Source organism: Choloepus didactylus, chromosome 13 (assembly GCF_015220235.1).
Source record: "Choloepus didactylus isolate mChoDid1 chromosome 13, mChoDid1.pri, whole genome shotgun sequence".
Classification (NCBI taxonomy): Eukaryota; Metazoa; Chordata; class Mammalia; order Pilosa; family Megalonychidae; genus Choloepus; species Choloepus didactylus.
This window is the reverse complement of record NC_051319.1, coordinates 21,140,046-21,167,398: the sequence shown is the minus strand read 5'-3', so window position 1 is coordinate 21,167,398 and position 27,353 is coordinate 21,140,046. Positions and strand designations below refer to the sequence as shown.

General features: G+C 34.9%; 1 protein-coding gene across 2 annotated transcripts in view; it reads left to right on the top strand.

Moving 5' to 3' along the window:
• The window catches only part of EDIL3 (EGF like repeats and discoidin domains 3), a 469,327-nt gene that overhangs the window by 418,745 nt on the left and 23,229 nt on the right, over positions 1 to 27,353 (top strand). For both annotated transcript variants that reach the window (XM_037801476.1, XM_037801475.1), the window contains one exon: positions 22,925 to 23,080. In XM_037801476.1, the coding sequence (XP_037657404.1) occupies positions 22,925 to 23,080 (156 nt within the window). The remainder of the gene's footprint in view (positions 1 to 22,924; positions 23,081 to 27,353) is intronic.

The window sequence follows — 27,353 nt, the reverse complement described above, 5'->3', positions numbered from 1 at the left end:
TCCCAATCCCCTTGTCACCCCTCATAAGCTACATTTTTATACAATTGTCTTCGAGATTCATGGGTTCTGGGTTGTAGTTTCATAGTTTCAGGTATCCACCACCAGCTACCCCAATTCTTTAGAACCTAAAAAGGGTTGTCTAAAGTGTGCGTAAGAGTGCCCACCAGAGTGACCTCTCGGCTCCTTTTGGAATCTCTCTGCCACTGACGCTTATTTCATTTCTTTTCACATCCCCCTTTGGGTCAAGAAGATGTTCTCCGTCCCACGATGCCAGGTGTACATTCCTCCCCGGGAGTCATATTCCACGTTGCCAGGGAGATTCACTCCCCTGGGTGTCTGATCCCATGTAGGGGGGAGGGCAGTGATTTCACCTTTCAAGTTGGTTTAGCTAGATAGAGAGGGCCACATCTGAGCAACAAAGAGGCATTCGGGAGGAGGCTCTTAGGCACAATTATAGGGAGGCCTAGCCTCTCCTTTACAGCAACCGTCTTCCCAAGGGTAAAACCTGTGGTAGAGGGCTCAACCCATCAAACCACCAGTCCCCTATGTCTGTGGTCATCTTAGCAACCATCGAGGTGGGGTAGGCCAATACCCCTGCATTCTCCACAGGCTCCTCAAGGGGGCACTACATATTTTTTTCCTTGTTTTTCTTTTTTTTTTTTAACTTTCCTTTCTCTTTTAAATCAACTGTATGAAAAAAAAAAAAAAAAAAAAAAAAAACATACAATAAAAGAACATTTCAAAGAGACCATAACAAGGGAGTAAGAAAAAGACAACTAACCTAAGATAATTGCTTTACTTCCAACCTGTTCCTACTTTACCCTAAGAAAGTTACCTAATATAGCAACATTTCTGTGAACTTGTTCCTACTATATCCATCAGAAATTAACAGACCATAGTCATTCCTGGGCATCCCCAGAATGTTAAATAGCTTATCTGTTCTTCTTGGATTACTGTTCCCCCTTCCTTAATTGCTCTGTATTGCTAGTTCCCCTACATTCTACATTATAAACCATTTGTTTTACATTTTTCAAAGTTCACATTAGTGGTAGCATATAATATTTCTCTTTCTGTGCCTGGCTTATTTCGCTCAGCATTATGTCTTCAAGGTTCATCCATATTGTCATATGTTTCACGAGATCGTTCCTTCTTACTGCCGTGTAGTATTCCATCGTGTGTATATACCACATTTTATTTATCCACTCATCTGTTGAAGGACATTTGGGTTGTTTCCATCTCTTGGCAATTGTGAATAATACTACTATAAACATTGGCGTGCAGATACCTGTTCGTGTCACTGCTTTCCGATCTTCCGGGTATATACCGAGAAGTGCAATCGTTGGATCGAACGGTAACTCTATATCTAGTTTTCTAAGGAACTGCCAGACTGACTTCCAGAGTGGCTGTACCATTATACAATCCCACCAACAATGAATAAGAGTTCCAATTTCTCCACATCCCCTCCAGCATTTGTAGTTTCCTGTTTGATTAATGGCAGCCATTCTAATCGGTGTGAGATGGTATCTCATTGTGGTCTTAATTTGCATCTCTCTAATAGCTAGTGAAGCTGAACATTTTTTCATGTGTTTCTTGGCCATTTGTATTTCCTCTTCAGAGAACTGTCTTTTCATATCTTTTGCCCATTTTATAATTGGGCTGTCTGTGCTACTGTCATTGAGTTGTAGGATTTCTTTTTATATGCAAGATATCAGTCTTTTGTCAGATACACGGTTTCCAAAAATTTTTTCCCATTGAGTTGGCTGCCTCTTTACCTTTTTGAGAAATTCCTTTGAGGTGCAAAAACTTCTAAGCTTGAGGAGTTCCCATTTATCTATTTTCTCTTTTGTTGCTTGTGCTTTGGGTGTAAAGTCTAGGAAGTGGCCACCTAATACAAGGTCTTGAAGATGTTTTCCTACATTGTCTTATAGGAGTTTTATGGTGCTTTCTTTTATATTAAGATCTTTCGTCCATTTTGAGTAATTTTTGTGTTGGGTGTGAGGTAGGGGTCCTCTTTCATTCTTTTGGATATGGATATCCAACTCTCCCAGCCCCATTTGTTGAAAAGACCATTATGACTCAGTTCAGTGACTTTGGGGGCCTTATCAAAGATCAGTCGGCCATAGATCTGAGGGTCTATCTCTGAATTCTCAATTCGATTCCATTGAACTATATGTCTATCTTTGTGCCAGTACCATGCTGTTTTGACAACTGTGCCTTTATAATAAGCTTCAAAGTCAGGGAGTGTAAGACCTCCCACTTCGTTTTTCTTTTTTAGAGTGTCTTTAGCAATTCGAGGCATCTTCCCTTTCCAAATAAATTTGATAACTAGCTTTTCCAAGTCTGCAAAGTAGGTTGTTGGAATTTTGATTGGGATTGCATTGAATCTGTAGATGAGTTTGGGTAGAATTGACATCTTAATGACATTTAGCCTTCCTATCCATGAACATGGAATATTTTTCCATCTTTTAAGATCCCCTTCTATTTCTTTTAGTAGAGTTGTGTAGTTTTCTTTGTATAGGTCTTTTACATCTTTGGTTAAGTTTATTCCTAGGTTGTTGATTTTTTTAGTTGCTATTGAAAATGGTATCTTTTTCTTGAGTGTCTCTTCAATTTGTTCATTTCTAGCATATAGAAACATTACTGACTTATGTGCATTAATCTTGTGTCCCGCTAATTTGCGAAATTTGTTTATTAGCTCTAGTAGCTGTATCGTCGATTTCTCAGGGTTTTCCAGATATAAGAGCATATCATCTGCAAACAATGACAGTTTTACTTCTTCTTTTCCAATTTGGATGCCTTTTATTTCTTTGTCTTGCCGGATTGCCCTGGCTAGCACTTCCAGCACAATGTTGAATAACAGTGGTGACAGCGGGCATCCTTGTCTTGTTCCTGATCTTAGAGGGAAGGCTTTCACCATTGAGTACTATGCTGGCTGTGGGTTTTTCATATATGCTCTTTATCATGTTGAGGAAGTTTCCTTCAATTCCTACCTTTTGAAGTGTTTTTATCAAAAACGGATGTTGGATTTTGTCAAATGCTTTTTCAGCATCTATTGAGATGATCAATTGATTTTTCCCTTTTGACTTGTTAATGTGTTGTAATACATTGATTGATTTTCTTATGTTGAACCATCCTTTCATGCCTGGAATGAACCCCACTTGGTCATGGTGTATGATTTTTTTAATGTGTCTTTGGATTCGATTTGCAAGTATTTTGTTGAGGATTTTTGCATCTATATTCATTAGGGAGATTGGCCGGTAGTTTTCCTTTTTTGTAGCATCTTTGCCTGGTTTTGGTATTAGATTGATGTTAGCTTCATAGAATGAGTTAGGTAGTGTTCCGTTTTCTTCAATGTTTTGAAAGAGTTTAAGTAAGATTGGTGTCAGTTCTTTCTGGAAAGTTTGGTAGAATTCCCCTGTGAAGCCATCTGGCCCTGGGCATTTATTTGTGGGAAGATTTTTGATGACTGATTGGATCTCTTTGCTTGTGATGGGTTGGTTGAGGTCTTCTATTTCTTCTCTGGTCAGTCTAGGTTGTTCATATGTTTCCAGGAAATTGTCCATTTCCTCTACATTATCCAGTTTGTTGCCATACAGTTGTTCATAGTATCCTCTTATAATTTTTTTAATTTCTTCAGGATCTGCAGTTATGTCACCTTTTTCATTCATTATTTTCTTTATATGGGTCTTCTCTCTTTTTGATTTTGTCAGTGTAGCTAGGGGCTTGTCAATCTTGTTGATCTTCTCAAAGAACCAACTTTTGGTGATATTTATCCTCTCTATTGTTTTTTTGTTCTCTATGTCATTTAGTTCTACTTTAATCCTTGTTATTTCTTTTCTTCTACTTGGTTTCAGATTGGTTTGCTGTTCATTTTCTAGCTTCTTCAGTTGATCCATTAGTTCTTTGATTTTGGCCCTTTCTTCCTTTTTAATATAAGCATTTAGTACTATAAATTTCTCCCTTAGCACTGCTTTTGCTGCATCCCATAGGTTTTGGTATGTTGTGTTCTCATTTTCATTCGTCTCTATATATTTAGCAATTTCTCTTGCTATTTCTTCTTTAACCCACTGATTGTTTAGGAGTGTGTTGTTTAACCTCCATGTTTTTGTGAATTTTCTAAGTCTCTGATGATTATTGACTTCTAATTGTATTCCATTGTGGTCAGAGAATGTGCTTTGAATAATTTCAATCTTTTTAAATTTATTGAGGCTTGTTTTATATCCCAGCATATGATCTATTCTGGAGAAAGTTCCGTGAGCACTAGAAAAGTATGTGTATGCTGGTGATTTGGGATGTAATGTCCTGTATATGTCAGTTAAGTCTAATTCATTTATCAGATTGTTTAGGTTTTCAATTTCTTTATTGGTCTTCCATCTGGTTGATCTATCTATAGGAGAGAGTGATGTGTTGAAGTCTCCCACAATTATTGTGGAAACATCAATTGCTTCCTTTAGTTTTGCCAGTGTTTCTCTCATGTATTTTGTGGCACCTTGATTGGGTGCATAGACATTTACGATTGTTATTTCTTCTTGTTGGATTGCCCCTTTTCTTAGTATGTAGTAGCCTTCTTTGTCTCTCAAAACATCCCTGCATTTAAAGTCTATTTTATCTGAGATTAATATTGCTACACCTGCTTTCTTTTGGCTGTAGCTTGCATGAAATATTTTTTTTCCATTCTTTCACTTTCAGTTTCTTTGTGTCCCTGTGTCTAAGATGAGTCTCTTGTATGCAACATATTGATGGTTCATTTTTTCTGATCCATTCTGCTAATCTATATCTTTAAATTGGGGAGTTTAATCCATTTACATTCAACGTTATAACTGTGAAGGCATTTCTTGAATCAGCCATCTTATCCTTCAGTTTATGTTTGTCATATTTTTCCCCTCTCTCTATTACTATCCTTAATTGTACCCATACCGAATCTCTTTAGTACTGAACCTTTCTCCAAGTCTCTCTGTCCTTTCTTTGTTTCTCTGTCTGTAGGGCTCCCTTTAGTATCTCCAGTAGGGCAGGTCTCTTGTTAGCAAATTCTCTCAGCATTTGTTTGTCTGTGAAAAATTTAAGCTCTCCCTCAAATTTGAAGGAGAGCTTTGCTGGATAAAGTATTCTTGGTTGGAAATTTTTCTCACTCAGAATTTTAAATATATCATGCCACTGCCTTTTCGCCTCCTTGGTGGCTGCTGAGTAGTCACTACTTAGTCTTATGCTGTTTCCTTTGTATGTGGTGAATTGCTTTTCTCTTGCTGCTTTCAGAACTTGCTCCTTCTCTTCCGTGTTTGACAGTGTGATCAGAGTATGTCTCGGAGTGGGTTTATTGGGATTTATTCTATTTGGAGTTCGCTGAGCATTTATGATTTGTGTATTTATGTTGTTTAGAAGATTTGGGAAGTTTTCCCCAACAATTTCTTTGAATACTCTTCCTAGACCTTTACCCTTTTCTTCCCCTTCTGGAACACCAATGAGTCTTATATTCGGATGTTTTATATTATCTATCATATCCCTGAGGTCCATTTCGATTTTTTCAATTTTTTTCCCCGTTCTTTCTTTTATGCTTTCATTTTCCATTCTGTCATCTTCCAGGTCACTGATTCGTTGTTCAACTTCCTCTAGTCTTGTACTATGAGTGTCCAGAATCTTTTTAATTTGGTCAACAGTTTCTTTAATTTCCATAAGATCATCTATTTTTTTATTTAGTCTTGCAATGTCTTCTTTATGCTCTTCTAGGGTCTTCTTGATATCCTTTGTATCCCGTACTATGGTCTCATTGTTCATCTTTAGTTCTTTGAGTAGCTGCTCTAGGTGCTGTGTCTCTTCTGATCTTTTGATTTGGGTGCTTGGGCTTGGGTTGTCCATATCTTCTGGTTTTTTCATATGCTTTATAATTTTCTGTTGTTTTTGGCCTCTTGGCATTTGCTGAACTTGATATGGTTCTTTTAGGATTTGTAGACCAATTGAAGTCCTTATCTCTAATTTATCAGATTTATCTCTAATTTATCAGATCTACAGCTTCGTGGAGTACACTTTCTCTACCTAACCAGCAGGTGGCGTCCACAAGCCACCTGTTCTCCACAAGCCAGTTCTCCCCTGCTTAGCCTTTGTGGTGAGTGGGGAAGTGAGTCTTGTGGGGCCCAATTGGTGTACCAAGCTTGCGTGTGTAGTTGGTGTTGCCCGCCCTGTATATGGGGTGTGTCTGGGCAGTCAGGGAGGGGGGGTGGCTCTAACAATCAAATCTCCCTGGTGATCCTGGAGTTTTAAAGCTGCTGCAATAGTCTAATCCTTCAGTTCAGTCCTGCCACAGTTTGTCTTTGCCACTGACCCACAAGTCCTTGGTATTGGCGTATGGCTCCTGAGTCTTGCAAGTGGGCCCCTCTTCCAGGCTGTGCACCCCCTGGTCCTCTGTTGAGGGATGACTGTGCTATGTCACAGGTAAGTACCATCCCCCCAGGGCAGTTCTGGGCTGCTGGGCTGTGTAGGGAGGCTCCCAGTCTGCTGAAATGATGGCTGAATGGGGCTTTGTTAATTCACACTGCTCCACCTTCCCAACTCTGGGACAATCAGCTGAGGTTGCAGGGAAGGCTAATGTCCACGCCCAGTTTTGTGGTGTGTGCCTGTTATTTGAAGCACTTCTGTCACACTGGGTTGTCTGGGGCAGCTCTGGGCTATGGGGCTGGCGATGGGCAGGAGTGTTTCCTGTCCACCAGGATGATGGCTGTGAGCAGACACCCCCCTTTTTTTGTGAAGTTGTGGTGTTTAGTGAATTTTCTCAGCCACTGGATTATTGCCTTTTGTCTCAGAGCTCTCTTAGTTCTGCTCTTGTCTTGACCTGCCCAAATTGCAAGTGTTTGAAGCTTTCTGTATTGGGCTTCTTAGAGTAATTGTTTTAGAAAAAGAACAAAGGATTAAAAAAAAGGGCCCTCCTCAGAGATCTAATGGGTTATTGAAATGCTAAGAGACAAAGCAATTAGGGCCATTAAGGAAAGGTCCACAGGGCAGAGAGATCAGCTTTTCTTCAGGATTTGCATATGAGCCTCAGGGCCTGAGCTCTGCCCTTCCCCTTTCTATGTTCACCAGAACTCCAAAAATCCTCCGCTTTTATTTTGGAGTTTTCCGTGTTGTTTTTTTCTATGCCTGTCTCCTCTCTGCTGGGCTGGCTGCTCTCAGATTCTCTGGTGTCTGGTCTCAGTCTATCTATGGTTGGAGTTTGGATCAGTAGAATGAGTTTCCGATAAGGGCTGCCACTGCAGTTCTCCCTTCTCCTTCCCGGAGCTGACAGCCCCTCCTCCCACGGGACTGAGCCTGGCAGGGAGGGGTGCAGCTCCCCTGGCCGCAAAAACTTACAGATTTCGCTGATCTCAGCAGTTCGATATTTTCATGAGTGTTGTATGAAGTATGCCCAAAGTCAGATTGCTCTGTGGTGTCCAGTCCACGCAGTTCCTGGCTTTCTACCTACTTTCCTGGAGGAGTAACTAAAACATACAGCTCACCAGTCCACCATCTTGCCCCGCCTCTCCCAAACCATCAGCAGTTGCTTATTATGAGCAGAATGTTCAACTAGGGGAACTTAAATGTTTGGAAACTGACAGAGGTGACAGTAGCATGTTATTTTAAGAATAACTAATAGTGCTGAATGGTGTGTTAAGGTGGTGGAAAGGGGAAGCTCAAAGTCACATCTGTCACCAGAAGGAAAGTTGGAGGTTAAAAGATGGGAATGTATACAACAGTGAATCTTGTGGTGGACAACGTCCATGATTAACTGTACAAATATTAGAAATCTCTCTCATGAACTAGAACAAATGTATGACAATATAACTAGAAGTTAATAATAGAGGGGCATATAGGAAAAATATATATACCTATCGCAAACTACGTACTACAGTTAGTAGTGTTTTAACATTCTTTCATCAACATTAACAAATGTACTATACCAATACTATGAATCAATAATGGAGGGGGTGGTGGTTAAGGGTATGGGAGGATTAGAGTTTCCTTTTTTTTGTCTTTATTTCTTTTCTGGAGTAATGAAAATGTTCTAAAAATTGAAAAAAAATTAACTGTGGCAATGGATGCACAGCTGTTTGATGGTACCATGGGCAATTGATTGTACTTGGATCTTTGAATAATTGTATGGTATATGAACGATCTCAATAAAAAAAATATTTAAAGTTTTTATTTTCACATTTAAGGAATTTAGTCCATTGGAATTTATTTTGGCAATGGTAGGAAGTAGCAACCAAATAGTTTTTTTTATATAAATAACCTATTTCTCTAGCATCATTTATTGGATTCCCTTCCACTGATTTGCACTGCCATCTCTATCTTGTAACAAACCCCCAGAAGATTCTGTTTCTCTTCTCTGTTTTGCTATGACTGCCTGCTTGTCTACCCTGATAACAGTATTACTGTTTAATGACTAAAACTTTGCTTGAAATCTTGGTGCTAGGTGATACTGGCCCCTCCCACCCCTCCCCATCACCACCACCAGCCACTCCTCTAATTGCTTTTTTCTTGGCCCTTCATTTTTTTCACATAGATTTTCAGATCACTTTAGCTTATCCTCCAAAACCCTGTAGGAATTTTGGTTGAATTTACGAGTTAATTGGAGCAAATGAACATCATTTTTATATTGAGGCTTCCCAATTATGAAATATGGTATGTATTTTCATTTATTTAAGTGTTCTAAGATTTTCAGAGTGTTAAAATTGTTGAGATTTTTTTCAAACAGGACTTGAATCTCTGCATGGAAACTTATTCTAAGGCACCCTTATAAGATGTGTTGCTATAGTGATTTTTTAGCTACATTTTCTAATTGGATGAGGCTAGTGAATAGAAATGCTATTGATTTTCGCATAATGACTTTGAACCTAGCAACCTTGGTAAACTATCTTATTCACTATAAAAGTTTGTTGAGTTTTCCTTTTCAATCATATCATCTGGTCATAACACTTTGGTTTCTCCCATTCCAATTTGTATGCTTCTTGTTTTTCCCCTTCCTATTGTACAATCTAAAATCTTCAGTACAGTGTTGAATATAAGGGATGAAAAGAACATGATACCTAGTGTCTGCTTTTAAAGGAAATTCTTTTAGAATTTCACCCCACGTACAAGGTTTGCTCTAAATGTGGAATAAGATACATTTTATCCATTTAAGGATATCTTTTATTATTTTTATTATTTTTTAGGAGTTGTGTCTTTGAAAAGACTAAAAAACAGACAATCCCCTGGCAAGACAGAAGATTAAAATATTCACAATGAAAAATTGGGCAGAAATAGAAAATAGTAGGAAAAAATTACAGAAGTCTTTATGCCAGTAAATTTAGTGTATGTAAAATAGACATGGTTATAGTTAAATATACATTTCCAAATTTGACTAAAAAAAATAGAAAACCTATACAGTTGAGAAAAATCATGGGGGTAGGGTCAAGGAAAAAGGAAAGAAAGAAAAAGAAAGGGACGAGAAGATAAGAGGAGAGGGGAGAGAAGAAGAGAAGAGAAGGGGGGGAGGGGAGGGACCCTCCATAGACCTGAATCAGACTTTACGGCCTCCAAGGAACATATACTCTTTATGTTACACAAACTATACTACAGATGACAAAGACAGGAAAGATTCACAAACTCTTTTTATGAAACCTGGTTTTCTGGTACAAATACTGGACAAGAAGAGTACAAGAAAAGGATATTATTGGGAATCCCACTTATGAACATAGATGCAGAAGTTTTAAATAGAATTTTGGCAAATAGGATCCATCAAAGTTTAGAATACATTTTCTAATCAAGGAGAATTTATATCAGGAATGCACAAGAAGTTTAAACTCAGAAAAATTAATTAATGTAAGTCACGATGTTAAGAAAATAAGGGTGACGGATGTGGGTGGTTATCTTTCTTGTGGAAGTGGAAATTGGAAAATCATTTTGGAAAATTGTTTCGCTTTGTCCTATAAAGTTGCACATTCACATTCTACAACCAAAAATTTCCACGCCTAGGTGCATATTCAAGAGAAAATTTTGAGTGTGGATACCAGGAAGTAAGTACAAGAATGTTCATAACACACTTTTTAAAAGTCTAACCTGAGAACAACCAAATACCCATGACAGGAAAACGGATAAATCTATTGTCATATATACACACACTGGAACTTTACACAGCAGTAAAAATAAATGAACTATAGAACTATAAACAAACATATAGATGACTCTCAGTAATATAATATTGAGTAAAAAACAAGCCCTAGAAAATGACTATTGTTATGACACTTTTTATAATAAAATTTAAAAACTAATATTATAGGATGTTATTTAAGGGTACACTCATTTCTGATACCACTATATTTTTAAAAATGAAAAGAAGTAATGAATGTAGGACTGTGTCACCTTGGCTGAGGAAACAGAAGGACGGAGTAGGAGATGTGCACATCAGCATTGTCAGAGTAATAGTTCTGGGTTGGGTGTTAATTTTAATTAATTAATTAATGGAGAAATCCACATGATCATCCCACTATAAACAGAAATATAATTTTTAAAAAGCCAACACCAATTCATGATTTAAAATTGTTGTAGCAAATAAAAAATGGAACAGAAAGTCCTTAATCTAACAAAATACATCTACAACAATGCTATGTCAAAAAGCATGTAGTTCAGAAACGTTAGATACATTCCCTTTAATAATGTGTTTTTATTGTTGAATTATTTTTAATTATTTTTTTCTATCTTGAAAATACAACCACATAAACTGTGACCTGAAAGTTTTCAAAAGAATGTTATTTTAGAATTGCTCTTTACATCTTACCTTTCAGTCTCCCCCTACTGTGGTATTTCTTGTTCCTAAAACATATCTTCTATATGATGGTTTATGTCACCTTATATTACTTTTTAAACAAAGCCATTACTGTACAAATTAGTCGGAGGCAAAGCATCACAAGGCCACATTTGTCAGAAAAGTGGACGTTTTAAAAGGCAGTAAGTTATAGGTATGACCTCTATTTGAATGTGGCCTTCAAGGGAGTCCTTGAAGAGTCGTTTGTGTTGTTCCCATAGAAATTCTTTCACATACGGAAGTCAAAGCTTATATGTTGCTTCTTAAACTAATAGATCAGCATTTTGTGAAATGTACCAGATCTCTCCTTGTTGGGAAAGATATGCCAAAATAACCTCTTTAGGTTATTTAGCCACAGGCTCCAGACACATCCTCATTGACAACTCACATCTGTGAGTTGTCAATGAGGAGGAACATTTTTATCTTCACTTTTGTCTTTGTTTCCTTGCTAATTGGTTCCACTGTAAAATAATTTTCTAGAATTGTGCTTTTAGTATCATTCTATATAATAATTTTTACTTGATTGCTCTTCGGTGTAAATCAGTGTTTAAATATCTTTTAAAAAATCCTTGCATTTCCGAACCCTTAAAGACTTATAGTATTATAAATGGGAATTATACCTCTATTTTCTGTTTATTTCACTTTTTTTTTTAAGTTGTGTTTAAAATGACAACAGCCTTGTACCTGAAGCCCCAGATGGGATATCAAAAACAATTATTTCAAAGATGTTCCACCAATGGAGATGCCTCATGAAATTCTTCATTTAAGTGTGCAAGTGAACCACTCAGTGAAGTAAGCTGCAACTTGGGGATTTTTTAAAATCCTGAATACATATGCAAAAATAATAATAATAAGTTTAATATAATGAGTTTGTCTCAAGTGATTTATTAAGTCCATACCTAATGTAAGGCTGTGGCTTATGAGCTATTTTACAGTAATGGAAAATAAAGTGCATGAATAGTTTTAAAGTTAAAGAATGTGATTTTAAAAATATGAGACTGTTTTAAGCTGACTGCACAAAAATGTTAGCTCTTATGTAAGTTCTGAAGCAAGCATGTATACGAAAGCCCCTTAACTATAGTGCCATTTCTCATAAGAAAGGATGAGCATCTTATTGTTCACATGCAATCAAGAAAAACATATTTTATGAAAGTTATATTCCTTATATTCAAGAAGCCATAGCATTGTTACTGTCAGGTGTATACCTTTCTTTTTTTCATTTTTCTTCCTTCTTGTCTGTGTGTGTGTGTGTGTGTGTGTGTAGTTCTTCATCAATACATCCAGGATATTGTGTGGTATGCTCATTAGATAGTATTCAGATTTTATCTGAATGAAATACCTGCACCCAGTTTTACAGTCTATCCCTTAATATACTCAAAAGAGCTTGAACACTATTGAGGAGAATAAGTGGGGCAATAGATTATTAGGACCTAAAGAGGAAGCTTGACAAGTTGGAGTATCAAGTGTTCAACAGCAGCTCTGTATTTCCCCTGAGAACAAAACAAATGGAAATTAGCATCAGTAACAGGAGGAGGATATAGAGAAGATATTTATAACAAATAAATTAATATAAATAAATAAAGCATGTTGATTTTATGGATATTTGATTTAAAAAATCTCTAATCATGGCATTTAGTGAGGCTCTTTAAGACTATGATGATAATTTGTGGTGACTGTAGTACTGATGAGCTAAATAGCCCTGAAAGATCCAATGGAGCCTGAGTCGTCCTTAAATGTAATGCTGACAGTGTTTCTCGCCATGCATTTGAATGGAAATAATTTGTATTACTTTTATCCTTACCATATGCACATTCTGTCCTTTGGACGAAAGATTTTAAAACAAACAAAAAGTCTTCCTTTGGGGCAGCCTGCTTTCTGTGTCAGTGGCTCTTAACCCCCAAATCCACAGGCATTTCCATTCCTGCTGAGCCGTCTCCCTCCCTTCTTCCCGCCAGCTCTCCAGAGCTCTGTGAGGATCGGACAATCTGGGCTGTTTTTCAACTGCTGACATTGATGGTACATTGCCCCAAGGCAATTTGAAGCATTTACCTCATGCCTGATTTTAAAGACATGCCCTTTCCCACTTTGTTTTGTAAGGATAAGGAAAAATAAGTTTCATTTAGGGTTTTTTGTGTCATTGTTTTTGTTGCTATTTTAGCCCAAGAATCAATCACCAGAAAACATGCATATATTCAATTAAGACTGAAATCTAGAATTAAGGCCTGCACCATGTGATGAAAGAAAATGGTGGTTTTACAAAGTGTGGGAATGGCAAAGGTTTATATCAATATAAAATGCATAGCTCCTCCAGCAAGCAATTTACAAAAATAAATGTTGTGTATTCTGCTAAGTCCCTACCTTTCAAGGGCCGCTTAATATTTAGAATGCACAATGTGATTTGCTGTTTCAGTATACTTTAACTGTGGATGTTTTATTTTTAGAGTTCCTGTCATTTATATTTATTTGTCATATTTGTGTATAGATGTTTTGTGTTTGTACGTCAGTCTCTAAAAGGATTATATGAAATATAAACATCTTTGATAAAATTGCATTCAGAAAAGTAATTTTCTAAGATATATTCAAATACGTTTTTTCAGGTGTGAACAATCAACCCATTTCTGGTTCTAAGTGCAAATTTGATTGCCAGTTTGCTAAATCTTTAACTTTATGAAAGATGCTGACCCCATGCCTACCTAGGCTCAGTAATTACACAGTGTGCTATGGAAAAGCACTAAATACCAATCTATTTCAATTCCTCTTCCAAAGTATATTAATGTTTTCTAAATTACATGTAAATTAGTTACTGGTAATTTTCTTTGTTTTCTACTTCATTTGGGGTTTGTCTCTGTTGTAATTAAAGTATCTAAATACTATTTATTGGATATCATCATGCTCTGTGATCAAAGACTTTTATTAAATATCAATTAACCAATTTATAATGACCCCATCAATTACAGACTAAATCAATTAGCTACCCCTCCCCCCAAATTTTTATTCATGGAATAAGTCAAAGTTCCCAGCCTCATCAAAATCAGACTTGAAAGGCAGATAAAGAAGATATGTTAATTCTACTGTCTCAGGGTGATCTTATTTTCAATGAACTCAGCAGAAAGTCACTTTCAATACCCAACAAGAAAAGTATGATTCTTTTCTCTAAGAGTTTTCGAAGCTTCATATTCTTCTTCAAACATGTTATTGTTTCTGAAATAGGAATTGGAAAAATTGGGTGATAACTAACTTATTAACTTAATGTCAATTTTAGTTCCTTTTAACTACAATTCTTTGAGAATCATTTGGCAAAACAGTTTTAAAAACAACGTTTAGATTCATTACTATTAACTTATCAACTCAATGTATTTATTAATAAAAGTTATAATTTTGGTTGTTTATATATTTTTAAGTTCTTTGAATAAGGAGATAATATGATAGGTGGACTTTTATTTAAAACTATTTTCACACCTGGAGGTTTAACGTAACCTTGTTGAATCTTCTCAGGTATTTTCTTGAGAACACATTCCTCCGGAGCTGATAAAGCAGACCTGATTTTAAGTGTTTCCTATTTTGAGTTTATGAGGCAATCACATAATTTTAAATCATTCAACCCCTGAATCGTGACTGCTGCAGCCTTTGATCTCCTTTCCATCATCCCTACAGTACACCCATGAATATATAAGCTTCAGGATGTCAGCTGGTGACTCTCCAGTCTCTGGCCAGAGTGTCCGTAACTACAGTGTGGGACTTTGACATCTGAAGCAGAACAGCAGTGGCCAAGAACCAGAGCCTGCTCCGTGGCCTAGGGAGCCTGGTGTTCACTGCGCTATAACCAGAAACCACATGCTCTGGCCAGAGTAGCTTTACCTTCCAACACCCCATCACACCCATCTACAAACACACATTAGATTCATGTTAGCTCATTAAATATGAAATCATTCATTCAACCATATTTACTGAAACACGTAGTATATGCCAGGTGCATGGTAAACAACATAGACCAAGTTGTCTGCCCCTGTGATTCTTACATTTTAACAAGAGAAGATTGACAAGGAACCTAATAAAGAAGCAAATTATAATATAATATGTAATATATGTTTTATTTATGTTTTTGTATATATTTTATATGTTTTTCTATTTTATATATGCATTTTATTTATAAATATATATTTAGATACCATAAATAAATAATAAAATATAATATGTTGAAACATGTTAAGTGCTATGGGGAAAAACAATAGAGCAGGGTAAGAGGAAGAAAATGATAAAGTAGAAGTAAACAAAAGGGCGTTCAGTTATTCAAGCACAACCTCCATTGAAAAAATGACAGAAGAGGCTCCTCCTTCAGACCAGCAGAACTTACTGCTTAAATGTCTGCTAGGTGTTGGTAAGGAGGCTGAGGCAGTGTTCACATCTCAGGGTCTGAAAGAGAATTCTGGCAACAGCCTGCTAGATGGTGAGGGACAACGGGTAATGTGTGCTGCCACAACCAGGACCGTTCTCTCTCTATTCCAGCTGAGTAAAGGAGAGGAAACAGGGCAACGTGGGCCTACTTTGAAATATGCAGCACAAAAATAAACAGGGATTATTCTAAAGATATGAATGAAACTATAAATGTTGAAAATTTGCTAGAGAAGTAACAGATTTATAGAATGGATAAGAATATATTCTCTAAATGAAATAAGAAGAATAATTTGATAGAGAGGATGAAATCAATGCTGAGATGATGGAGGTATTTTAAATAATAACAAAATATCATTAATAGGAAAATTAAGAAGCAAAGAGCCCATCTTTGGATAAACTGACTTCTAGATTGAGACATCAAAAGAAGCAAAGGCAATATTTTAAAATATAATACAAAAATGTATTTTTGATCACTCACCTACCCGCACCCACCAAGAAAAAAGATTCTGCTGCATGAATGGACCCACTTTGTTTTACCAAAAGCAATAAAAAGAGGCCCTCCCCAAAATACATCCCAGTATATATATATATATATGTATATACACACACACACATACACACACACACACATATATATATATATATATATATATATATATTTTTTTTTTTTTTTTAATTTCAAAGATTAACAAACATACCTTGTAACTGTCAGCCTGGTAGGGGGAAGAGAAATTAGGAATAAATGGCTTATTCAGCAAGTAGTGTTGAGAAAGTTACATTGTTATGAAAATAAAGTTTGATCTTTATGTCACATTGTAATACACAAAATCAAATGGTTTAGACATTAACAAAAAGGAAGACTTAAAAATAAAACCCAGAGGAAATTGTAGGAGAACATTTATATAATTTTTAACTGATCAAATTAAAGAGAAGGTCTTTTTATAATACAGAAAACTATGCAGTCACAAGAGTGACTGATAGATTTGAGTGCAGGAAACTTAAAAGCTTACATGTCAAAAATAAAATTGACATAGAAAATTAAGAAACATTTTCAACAAATACAACAGATGTCAAATATTGTTACTATAGAAATAATCCTTGAAAGCCAATAAGAAAATTTCTAACCAATAGGAAAATAAAGGACATCAAATACAATATGTGTATTATGAGCAAGAACAATTAGAAAAATGTAAATTAAATGTCACATAATGCCATTAAATGTAAATTAAATGAAAATAAATGTCATTTTTCAAATTGTCAAGAATGTAAAATTGTATAAATTCCAGGACTGGTGAGTATGCAGAGAAGTGCAGAGAAGGCATTAACATATACTACAAGTAGAAGTTTATAATCTTTCTGGAGCCAAATGAAACAATATATATCACATTTTAAATGGCAGGTCCCTCATTCCGTTAAGGAAACAATTGCACAAGTGAGCAAAGATAGATATACAAGGAAGTTCAATTCTGTTTTGTTTCTGATGAAACAGAAGATTAGGTAAATAATTTTCATATCTATTCATGCAACCATAATAATCTATTATACAGCCATTTCAAATTATTATTATTATTTACTTGCATGTGATAATATGGATAAGTGAAAAAAATGCAAATTTCAAAGCAGCATGTATACTATGAGCTCTTTTTTACGAAGATGTGTGGGAACAGAAACTGTGTGAAAATATGATTATCGTGAGGTTAACATTGCATAATATAGTACTATATAATATAGCAACATTATAGCTAATTTTAACTGTATTTCTTATGTATCTTTGCACCATCTGAATCATTCATAGTAAACATTTATTATATTTATTATCAAGAAAAAAACCCTATTTTTTATCTTTAAAATCATATCCTTTGACCGAGTAACGTAATTCTGTGAAATTATCCTATAGAAATAAAGAAATATGGACACAGTGACAAGCTTAGTATTTTATAAGGGAATTAATTTTAATAGAAAAATTGAGCACAGACAGATGGAGTAAATGTTGTATAGCATTTGAATTATTGTGGTAAATCTTTAAAATGACTTGTTAGGACATGAGCCTTCAAAACTAGTTTTATGATATAGGAAATTTCTGGTGAGATATGAAGAAAATAATTTAACTACATGACCTGCAAATGTGTACAAAAACTGTAAGCCAACATCTGTTAACCAATGCATAGATTGAAATTCATTGATTGTATCTGATGGTGAGTTGTTTTATTTTAATCTTTAATGTTCTCTGTTTTGCTGAAATTTTCTACAATATAGTATGTGTCACTTTTATAATTAGAAAGATATTTAAAATGAAAAATATAAAAATACAAAATGTTCGGTAATCAAGCTACCTTCCTTCTCAGTTAAAATATGCAACTGAACTACTTGCATCAGTCTAAATAAACCCTTTATAAAAGTTAATAGTCGTGAGCTGACAGTTCAGTTTGACATATGGCATCATTCATTTTATAATTGCAGGTAACTGTTAAGTACTGAATTATCCCAGTTTTGAATCCAGGTCAGCTGATGCCTGGCTACTTTCGAATGTGGACAGTGTGCTAAGTACCCTACAAAACACACTCTTGAGCATTCACCTGCCCTTAGAAAGAAACTTGTGTATGATAAACACCACATACGTGTTATATATGGTTTTATATGTGAAAGGCACACCATAAAACATTAATATTCAAAAACTTGCCTCTACCCTTTGATAGGTCATTTTATGCTTTGATTTTTTTTTTTGTTTTTCATTTCATATTTTTGTTTTTGTTTTCCTTTCATATTTTTAATTTTAATATGGAAAAAGCATTTACTATATTAAGTGCTTTTTTAAAAATATTGTTGCAAATTTAAAATGTTTTTAATTAAGAGTGGTATATAATAATAAGTGCTGGATCATACATATTCTCAGGGCTTCACAGTATCTAAAGGATTCTGAACCTTTGTTCTTTGTGCTTCTAGATCAAATCAGATAGAGGGGCTAAATAGTAATTCATAATAAGTTAATATCAACTAAGTAGCCTCCAAATATGGACTAAAATTGTAGCTAACTTCTGATAACCAACAATATTGGTAAGATGTCATGTACAATTAATTATGTGCCTTTAATATAACTAGGATGATATACAGTTGTTTTCAGGTAATGGTAAAGTAAAAAATTCTTTACTGGATATAAAATTTTATCCAAGTAATCCTGTGACTTGATTTTTAAATACTTATAGCTTCAACAATATTTCTGTTTAATGAGTTAATTTGACTCAACAATATTTCTGTTTCATGAGTTAATTTGACAGAGTTCCATGAGCATTATAAAATATATAATCCAAAATAACTGGTATAATATACAAGCTAAAACTAGAGCATTTTAGTTGTAACCAAGTGACACATTTCTGTGATAAGTCTCTTTGGTCTCTTTGTTCACTTTTCTTGCACAACTATTTATCTGTATCACTTTTCATTTTCCTCACCCCTTCAAGACTGTCTCCATGAAAACCAAGTTACTTTCCCAGACTGCCCTATCTTCTTCCAGGCAGCCATCTGTCAGGGTGCTATGCAGATGTCTGAAATGTAGTTTATCTCAACCTTTCTCAAACAAATGCTCTCAGTTTTTCTATGCTGTTTTTCTAAGTTAGGCGCCCTTTTTAAAAATATTTATACTTGGCTAAAACATGACAGGAGGTTTTACAGCAAAAAAAGTCTTATTCCCTCATAACTTGCATGCAAAACTTGTTTATTTGTTATTCTAGACTCCCTCCCTAAGTGTCCCCCCTTTGTGCACTCTTATAATTAGGGTGAAATCAACCATTCCATAAAATTTAGCATCTAATTTTCTCTTCTAATATTATTTTAGAACCATTTCCCTGTTGCTATATAATCTTAATTTAAATGATGATGCATGATGAGCCATAAAATTTGTTATATTCTTTACAGTTAAACATTTCACCCATAAATGAGAATTTCAATTTTTCAATTTTTCAGTTTTTCCCTTCTTTAAGTAAATGTGAAATATCATTATTTACATCCTGAGAAAGAGACAAAAATATACCATGATCCAGAAGTTGCTTCTAGAACAATTTGACCACCCTGTTTCCCGGTTTCTCTATTGATGTTTCTGAGGAGGTGCTCTTTAACAGAAATATTGTTGAAGCTAATATTAGTATTTAAAAATCAAGTTGTAGGATAACTTGGATAAAACTTTGGATTCCATTCCCTAGATTTATTTTGCTTTACTGTTAAAGCTTTATATAGAATCTATGTTCTATATATTGTACACACTTAATAAATAGTAACTAATCTAATCTTCATAAAATCCCAAGGGAATTATTATCCACATTTTTAAGATTAAGAGATTGAGACTTAGAGAAAGTAGCTTGCCCAAAATGCTGTAACTAGTAAGATCAGAGTCAGTTCAAGAACCCAGACCATTCAGTACCGCTAGAGCAGGCTGCCTCACACAGTCACATTCCTTGAGGTTGGAAAGCATATCTAGCTATTTGCCTTCCCCAGTAAAAATTAACAGTCATCACTATAACATAAGATCCTTGACCAGTAATGTTAACCAACATAGAGAAACTAGAGAAAATCAGCTAGCTTGTGTATTCTGCTATGACACATAATGGCACCCTTAGCCATGGGTTGATTCTTGTCTGTAGAACATACTGGAGAAGTAATTTCAGCTCAATCCAGCAAAACCTTACTGAGGGTCTGTTACATATAAGGAATGTCTAATACAGACCCAGACAATTGTACAGGGCACTAAGCCAAATGTCTATCCATGTGGCATCTCACTGCCCTAAATAACCTGCTCTAATTGAGCCAAACCCTAGGAGGTGAGAGTCTAAAACAGCAGAAGGTATTTTATCCAGTGTGGTTGCAGCTCAACTTTCAACCAAAAGATCTACAAGAGGGCAGAGTGGTTCTAGCCAGAGGCAAGCATGAAGTCCACAGGAGGAGTTTTCTGAGAACCTCCTGCATACTGCTCACTGAGGTTACAAGGCCCCCTGAGTGTGTTTTAGGGTCAGTTCTGTACATGCCCTATTTGAGCAACCTTATGTTAAGGGTGAGTTGCTGATTATTTTTGTACTGAAAGAAAGTTTGCTTAGGCTTGGTATTCTAATTTTAATGTAGCAAATTTTAGGACAAAATCCAGCTTGAAACAAATTGCTGACTATTTCACCAGAGAAGCTAACTTACCTGGAACAAAAAAGAAAAACATTCCTAGATTTGGAAAAAAAAAAAAAAAAAAATGCTGGAGAAGGGGAGCAGTTAGAGTAGGAGAAAAACACATCTGTTGGAAAGAGCCAAGACACACAACTTAACAAGAAAATGTCTCCACCCAGCAGGAAACCCAGCTAACTTTAAGAAACACCACAGAGGAGATGCTGGAAGCCTCCACATTGCATCATTTGAGCTGAGGACTTATAGAAGGTTAGGGCGTGAAGAACCCAGCCCTGGGGCTGTTCCTATCCTTGGGGACGCTCTTTGAGTTTCCTGTGTGTTTACAGCCTTGTGATGGCAGCACAGTGTCTCAGAATTCTGTAAAGTTTTATTGTTGTTGTTGCTATGGTTTAGCCATTTATTGAATGTCAGCAACATTAAGAATTCTTTGAAGAACAATGGCTTTGCCCAGGTGTCTCTATGCAATTAGATTTGCATTTAGGACAACACAAGCAATCCATATTTTTAAGCCCAGACAGCTGAAGAACAGAGAGGAAATTCATGATAAAAGACAGGGCTCTCCAGGTATTGTAAATCCAGAATTGTTTTTGTTTGGGGCTTACAGTTGCTGTCAGTTTGATGAGTGTGGTGAGAAGGCTATGAGGTTCTTTAGAAATTTCTGAAGTAGTCACAGGAAATGGGAAAATCACTAAGTGAAAATGTGATCCTTGTTATTCCTTTATGCTAAGAATCAGTGTGTATGATAGCCTGGTGAATCAGAAAAAATACAGATTGAATCTAAGATCCTTCATTTTCTAACTGTCTATCGTTGGACCATACACCAAGTTATGTCACCCTTCTAGATGTCTGTTACCTCATCTGTAAAGTGGAGATAATATCCTACCTCACAAGGTTGTTGTGAGGATTAAATGAATAAATACAAGAAAACACTTAGTACACTGTGAAGCATCAACTGTTACCTTCCCAGGATACCGTAATTTTCTCATCCTGTATTGCTGTTGGGCACAGGATCCTATTTTAATATTTTTAGCTGCTATAATATATGTTTGGAAGATAGCAAAAACAAAAGGCTACTTTGTGTTTTCTGATAAACTTTCTGAAATGTTTTAATGAAGCATCAAAAGTATACTTCTATCTTAATCCATTGTCTAATTGGAGCCAAAAATCTTTAACACATGTTGCAAAAAGTACATGTGATTTTAAAAATACATAAATATTCCCAAGTGGTGTCACACTGGGAACTTTTTTCACATCTTTGTTGATTGGCATCTATGTCGGTAAATATGGTCTTAATGCTAAGCATTATTCCAAACTCTCTCTTGTCCTTCATGTCCTTTATCTGACCCATGACTGCCTATTTTGGGGTATCTTACATCTCACAAGATGGAGGACCTGAAGAGGAAACAAGAGGCCATAGTGGTTGTAAGTCACCAAGGTCACACATGGGATCATGACAGTTAAAGATGATAAGATCAAGGATGTAGCAAGGCACTTAGTCATAGGAAGTAGGTGGCTATTGTAAAGGAAAGAGGAAACTGTGGCTAAAGGAACATAAATAAAGCAAAGGATAAATGCCTCACAAAAGTTGTCCACATGGAAAACAAGGTTTCCTAGAATGTTTTAATTAGCATTATAAGATGTCAGAAAAGATGCATGAATGAATTAGAAAACAAAGAGGGAAATGTTTGAACTATTCAATGTTATGTATTCTCCTTATATGAAAATCATCCATATCATTTGCATTTCAAATTAATTTTGATGAATTTAGTGCTCAATAAATCATCATAGTTCATGTGCCATCTAAGTACATAGATATTTTTAATCATTTTTTTAATTGTAGAATATAACGCGTATACATAGAAGAGGTAACTTTCCAAGTGCAACTTCACATCATGAACACAGGTCCCACAGTCAGGTGAACAAATTTTTAATCCTCCTTCACTTTTGAAGGATACATGACAACAATTTTTGGAATTGTAGCCTTCTGAATGAGGATTTTTATTGGACAATGAATATGATTGCTCTGTTATCTATTACTGAATATATTGAAATTCATGCAACCAGGGTTGATTATTATTTAATGTCTGATGTGTAACATCTAATATTTTTGTTACTGACATGTGTATAGCCACAACAATTTTTATTTTTATTATTATTGTTAAGTTGGCCAGTAAAATGTTAAATTGAGCTATAAGCACAAGCTCTGAGAGATAATGATTAATCTCAAGAAGTTCAGCTTTGCCAGTTCAATGCTATTTCAGTGACACAAAACTGCACAGCTAGTTGCATCAGTTTAACATAAAATCTGTTGATGGACTGAAGTGACTATCATCTTTTTAATAAAATGGTGAAAAAGGTTATTCAACAGGGCTTGAACTAAGTTTACCCAGTGGCAAAAACAAAATTATGAGCCAATGATAGACTCAGCCATGTTTCAAAATACAAATAATCAGATTTGGCTTTAACACGTATGTTTCTTAATCTCCTGAATTCCAAGGAGTTACAAAATTATGATGGGTTTTATTGCTACATTTGAATTATGTCTTTTCCTTATATTAGGTGGATCTTCTTGTCCCTACCAAAGTGACTGGGATCATCACACAAGGAGCTAAAGATTTTGGTCATGTACAGTTTGTAGGTTCCTACAAACTAGCTTACAGCAATGATGGAGAACACTGGACTGTATATCAGGATGAAAAGCAAAGAAAAGACAAGGTAAGTCATCCAGATGGTTGATATAAGTATCCAAGTTCTAATGAATGAGCTGCCAATATATCTCTACTGAAAACAGTGACTACATATACAGAAATATATATTCTAAAAAAATGCTTTGAAGAATTAGCTCTCAAAGGGGCTTGCAGTCAAATTTATAATGAGCAACCTATAGAAAGACAGACTGCTTTACCAATAATATTTCCCATATTATAAATTATATCAGATGTAAATATGTAAGATTAAGCTTATATTTCATAACTCAAATAAATGCTTGAATAATTTATCTTAGAGCATGTATAATGTAGTTATTGTATGAACACTTGCTACTATTATTTTATTAGTAAAATTAATTTTTGACGATAGAAAATAATGTGTTCTTTGGAGAAAAAAGTTCAGAGTTTAAAGCATTTTGCATTTTCTTGACTATTTTGACAATTGGGAACTTCAGAAACAATCAAATTTTGACTGTTATACTAGCTAATCAAAATTAAAAAACAGTATGTTTGCTCAGTTTCCTTGATTTTATTTTAATTAATAAATCAGTTAATTTTTTTGGCCTGTGTAATCTGTGTTGTACCATTACAACAATAGATATATATTAATGCAAACTCTTCTACACTGTATATTTTCTAATTGTTTGTCTAAAAATTGTTAGCATTTTGAACAACCTTTCATAGAATGTACTTGTCTTAATTTCTGTGGGTCCCCAGGGGACAGAAAGCACTTAGGGGTAATTTCAATGGTAATTTGGATCAGATGTAAAAATTACGACTTCAGATCAATGAAATTGAATTAAGCATTGCTTGAAATCTTTGTGCAAAGAACTCTACCTTTCTGAAGACATCAACAGAATCAACATCTCATAGCTCAAGGATTTGGGGGAAATATAAGAAACCCTGTCTTGCAGGTTAAGTATTTTTGAATTAGGAATGACTTGTTCCATTTTATCTAGCCCTTTCATTCCTTTACTGTTATTGTATTGTTAACCCATAGAGATGTTGGGAATCTGTTTCTCTCAAGTATTGTAAAGGAAGAGAATTTATAAATTTACCTGGAAAGACTAAACCTGTATTAGCTACTTCACTGAGTCAAAAGAGTACAAATTCAGTTCACTCAAAATTCATTTAGAGGAAACATGTTTTTAGGTTTGTATTATAAAAGTCAAACCCGTTTACATTTTCGCATCTCAGAAGAAACCCATCTGACATCTCAGGATACATATATTCAATATCCCCTAACAGACACATTTTATATCTTAACATTTCAGAGACTGATTTATATTACAATGGCACAGTTGAATTGGAAGTTCTTTTCCCAGAACGACATAAACTAACAACATGTTTTGAAATCAGTGGTGTCTTAGATTGAATGATTATAGGATATTTTGTAGTTCTGTCTTCAGATTAATTCCATGAGCTACAGACAAACATCCATCATAATTTATTGCAAGTAACTATTTCAGTATTTAGAGTAGACACTCTGATGCATACAGTGTGTTCAGTATGTTTCATAAGATGACATTTTTTCCAATTTTACAAAACTTCATAAATTATACAGCTCTTGAATTTTACTTTAGGACAGATAAATACTTTCATCCATTATCTATGTGTGATATATATATGATAGTGAAATTCTCGTTTAGGCTAATTTGGGGAAGAACTGTAATGAAAAATATGGTTAAACTATTGAAGTGGTGAATATTGCTTTATCTTCTCCATTTACTTTAAACACATGACTTAATGTTTATGTCAGTAATTTTTAAATTTTATCCTTAATTGTTACATATTTTCATAATGATACATTCTTTATCTCTATCTCAAAAAAAGTATGTAAATTTCTGTGTCAAGTTTGTCAGGTTGGATGCTGATGTGTTCAGGTTTTTTTTTTTTTTATCCTTTTTGAACTTCTGTCTATTGGACTATCAATTACTAAGAGGGGAGTGTGGAATTCTCCAGCTATAATTGTGAAACTGTCCATTTCTCCTTACAGTTCCATCAGTGTTTGTTTCTTGTATTTTGAGCTTTGTTATTAGGTGCACAAACATTTAGGATTGTGATATCTCTTGATTAAATAGACATTATGACATGAACTTCTTTATCCTCATTAATATTTGTTCTGAAATTTACTTTGATATTAATAGAGGTAGTCCAGCTTTATTCTGATTACTGTGATCTTGGTGTATGTTTTTCTAGCCTTCTTCTTTTAACTGATTTATGCTTTATGTTTGAAATGAATTTCTTATAGACAGCATTTATTGGGTCTTGCTTTTTCCAGTCTCACAATCTATGCCTTTTAATTTGGGATGTTTATACCATTTATATTTAAAATGAGTATTGAATTAATTAATTTAAATCTAGCACCTTGCTGTTTATTTTCTATTTGTCATATTAGTTCTTTTTTCTCTATTTTTCTGCTTTATTTTTGCATTAATTCAACCTTTTCATGATTCAGTTTTATCCCTTTTGCTGGTTTATAGCAATTACTTGTTTTGTTATTTTAGTGTTTGTTTTAGGATTTGTAGTTTGCATTTTAAACTTATCAAAGTGTACCTTGAAGTGTTAAGATACCTTTTCACGTGTGGCATAGAAACATTATAGTATACTTAATTTTCTCCCTTCCCAGCCTCTTTGTGTTATTGTTGTCATACATTTCACCTTTATATATGCTGTAAATGTCACATTATGTTAGTATTTTTTGTTCAAACATTCAATTATTGTTTAAAGAAATTTAAATAATCTTTTCTCTTTGCATGTCATTTTGGATAGTTTTTATTGCTATGTCTTGAAGTTTACTAATTTTTTTCTACAATGCGTAATCACCATTAATTCCATCCAGTGCATTTTTCATGTCAGACACTGTAGTTTTCATCAACAAAAGTTTTATTTGCATGGTTTTTTTGTCTTCATTGTCTCTACTTAACTTTTTAACCTATGGAATATAGTTTTAATAACTGTTTGAATGCCCTTGTCTGCTAATTCTAACATCTGTGTCAGTCTGTATCAGTTTTAACTGATTGATTTATCTACCCATTGTGGATTATATTATTCTGTTTCTTCACATGCCTCTGATTTTTTATTGGATGCTAGACATTCTAAATTTTACCTTTTTGGAAGGTGGATATTTTTGTCTTCCTATAATTAGTCTTCAGCTTTGTTCTGACTTACAGTTAAGTTATTTAGAAATAGTTGACTCTTCTAGGTCTTGTTTTTTATGTTTGTTAAGTGGGACTGGAAGAGTGTTCAGTCTAAGGCTAATTGTTTCCACTACTCTATTAAGTGCCCATGAATCTTGAGGGTTTTCAATATGGTTGGTGGAAACAGGCCCTCTTGATGGTCTGTGTGAGTGACCCAGCCCTGTAACCTCCAATCCTTTCAGGTCTTCTTTTCTCTGCCTTGTATAGTATCCTCACACATATAAGGTGATCAGTACTCACCTGAATACACAAGGGGAGCTCTTTCCAGAGATTCATAATCCTCACAGGTCTTGTTTTATGAACTCTCAATGCCTTGGTCTCCCCAGAGTGCAGCGTGTCTTCTCAGTTGAGGGTGTCAGCGAAACTCCACCTGGGTCTCCTTTCTCTGAGCTGCTGGAAACTAATTATCAGGCTCACCTCATTTATTTTCTGTCTCTAAGGATTTCTGTCCTTTGTTGCCAGATGTCCAGTATCTTGAAAAGTGCTGTTTCATGCATTTTGCATGTTTTTTTGCCCTTGTTTTAGGCAGGAGGGTAAATCTAGTTTCTGTTTCTCCTTCTTGCCCAGAAGCATACATGTCAGAAACTTTAAATGAAGGGTATGGGTAATACAGGATAATAATTAAATCATAGTTGTTGCAAGCATTCCCAGATTTTTAGATTAGGACAGATGCCACCATTTACTAACTGCATGACCTTAAAGAAGCTCTTTAACTTATCTAAACTCACTATCTTCCATCAAATAGAAATAATAACAATATATATCTCATAGGTTTGTTGTGAAGCCTTTATGGGGCAATATATGTGAATTAATTACCACAGTGTTTGGCACATTGGAAGCTCTCATCAAAGATTAGCTATTGTAATTACTATTATTAAAATTACATTTTTTAGAGCAAAATTAGATGATCCGCAAGTCCTAGGATTCTGGAAACCTAGAACAAAAGATCAAATGAATATAGAGTCCCAGAAACTTGGCACCCTGAGCAAAAGCAAAACAGATTATAGGTTTTCTGCTTGAGGTGATGAAACAGTTTGGGCAGTTGATGCTGGTGATGGTACCACGGTTTTGGGAATGTAA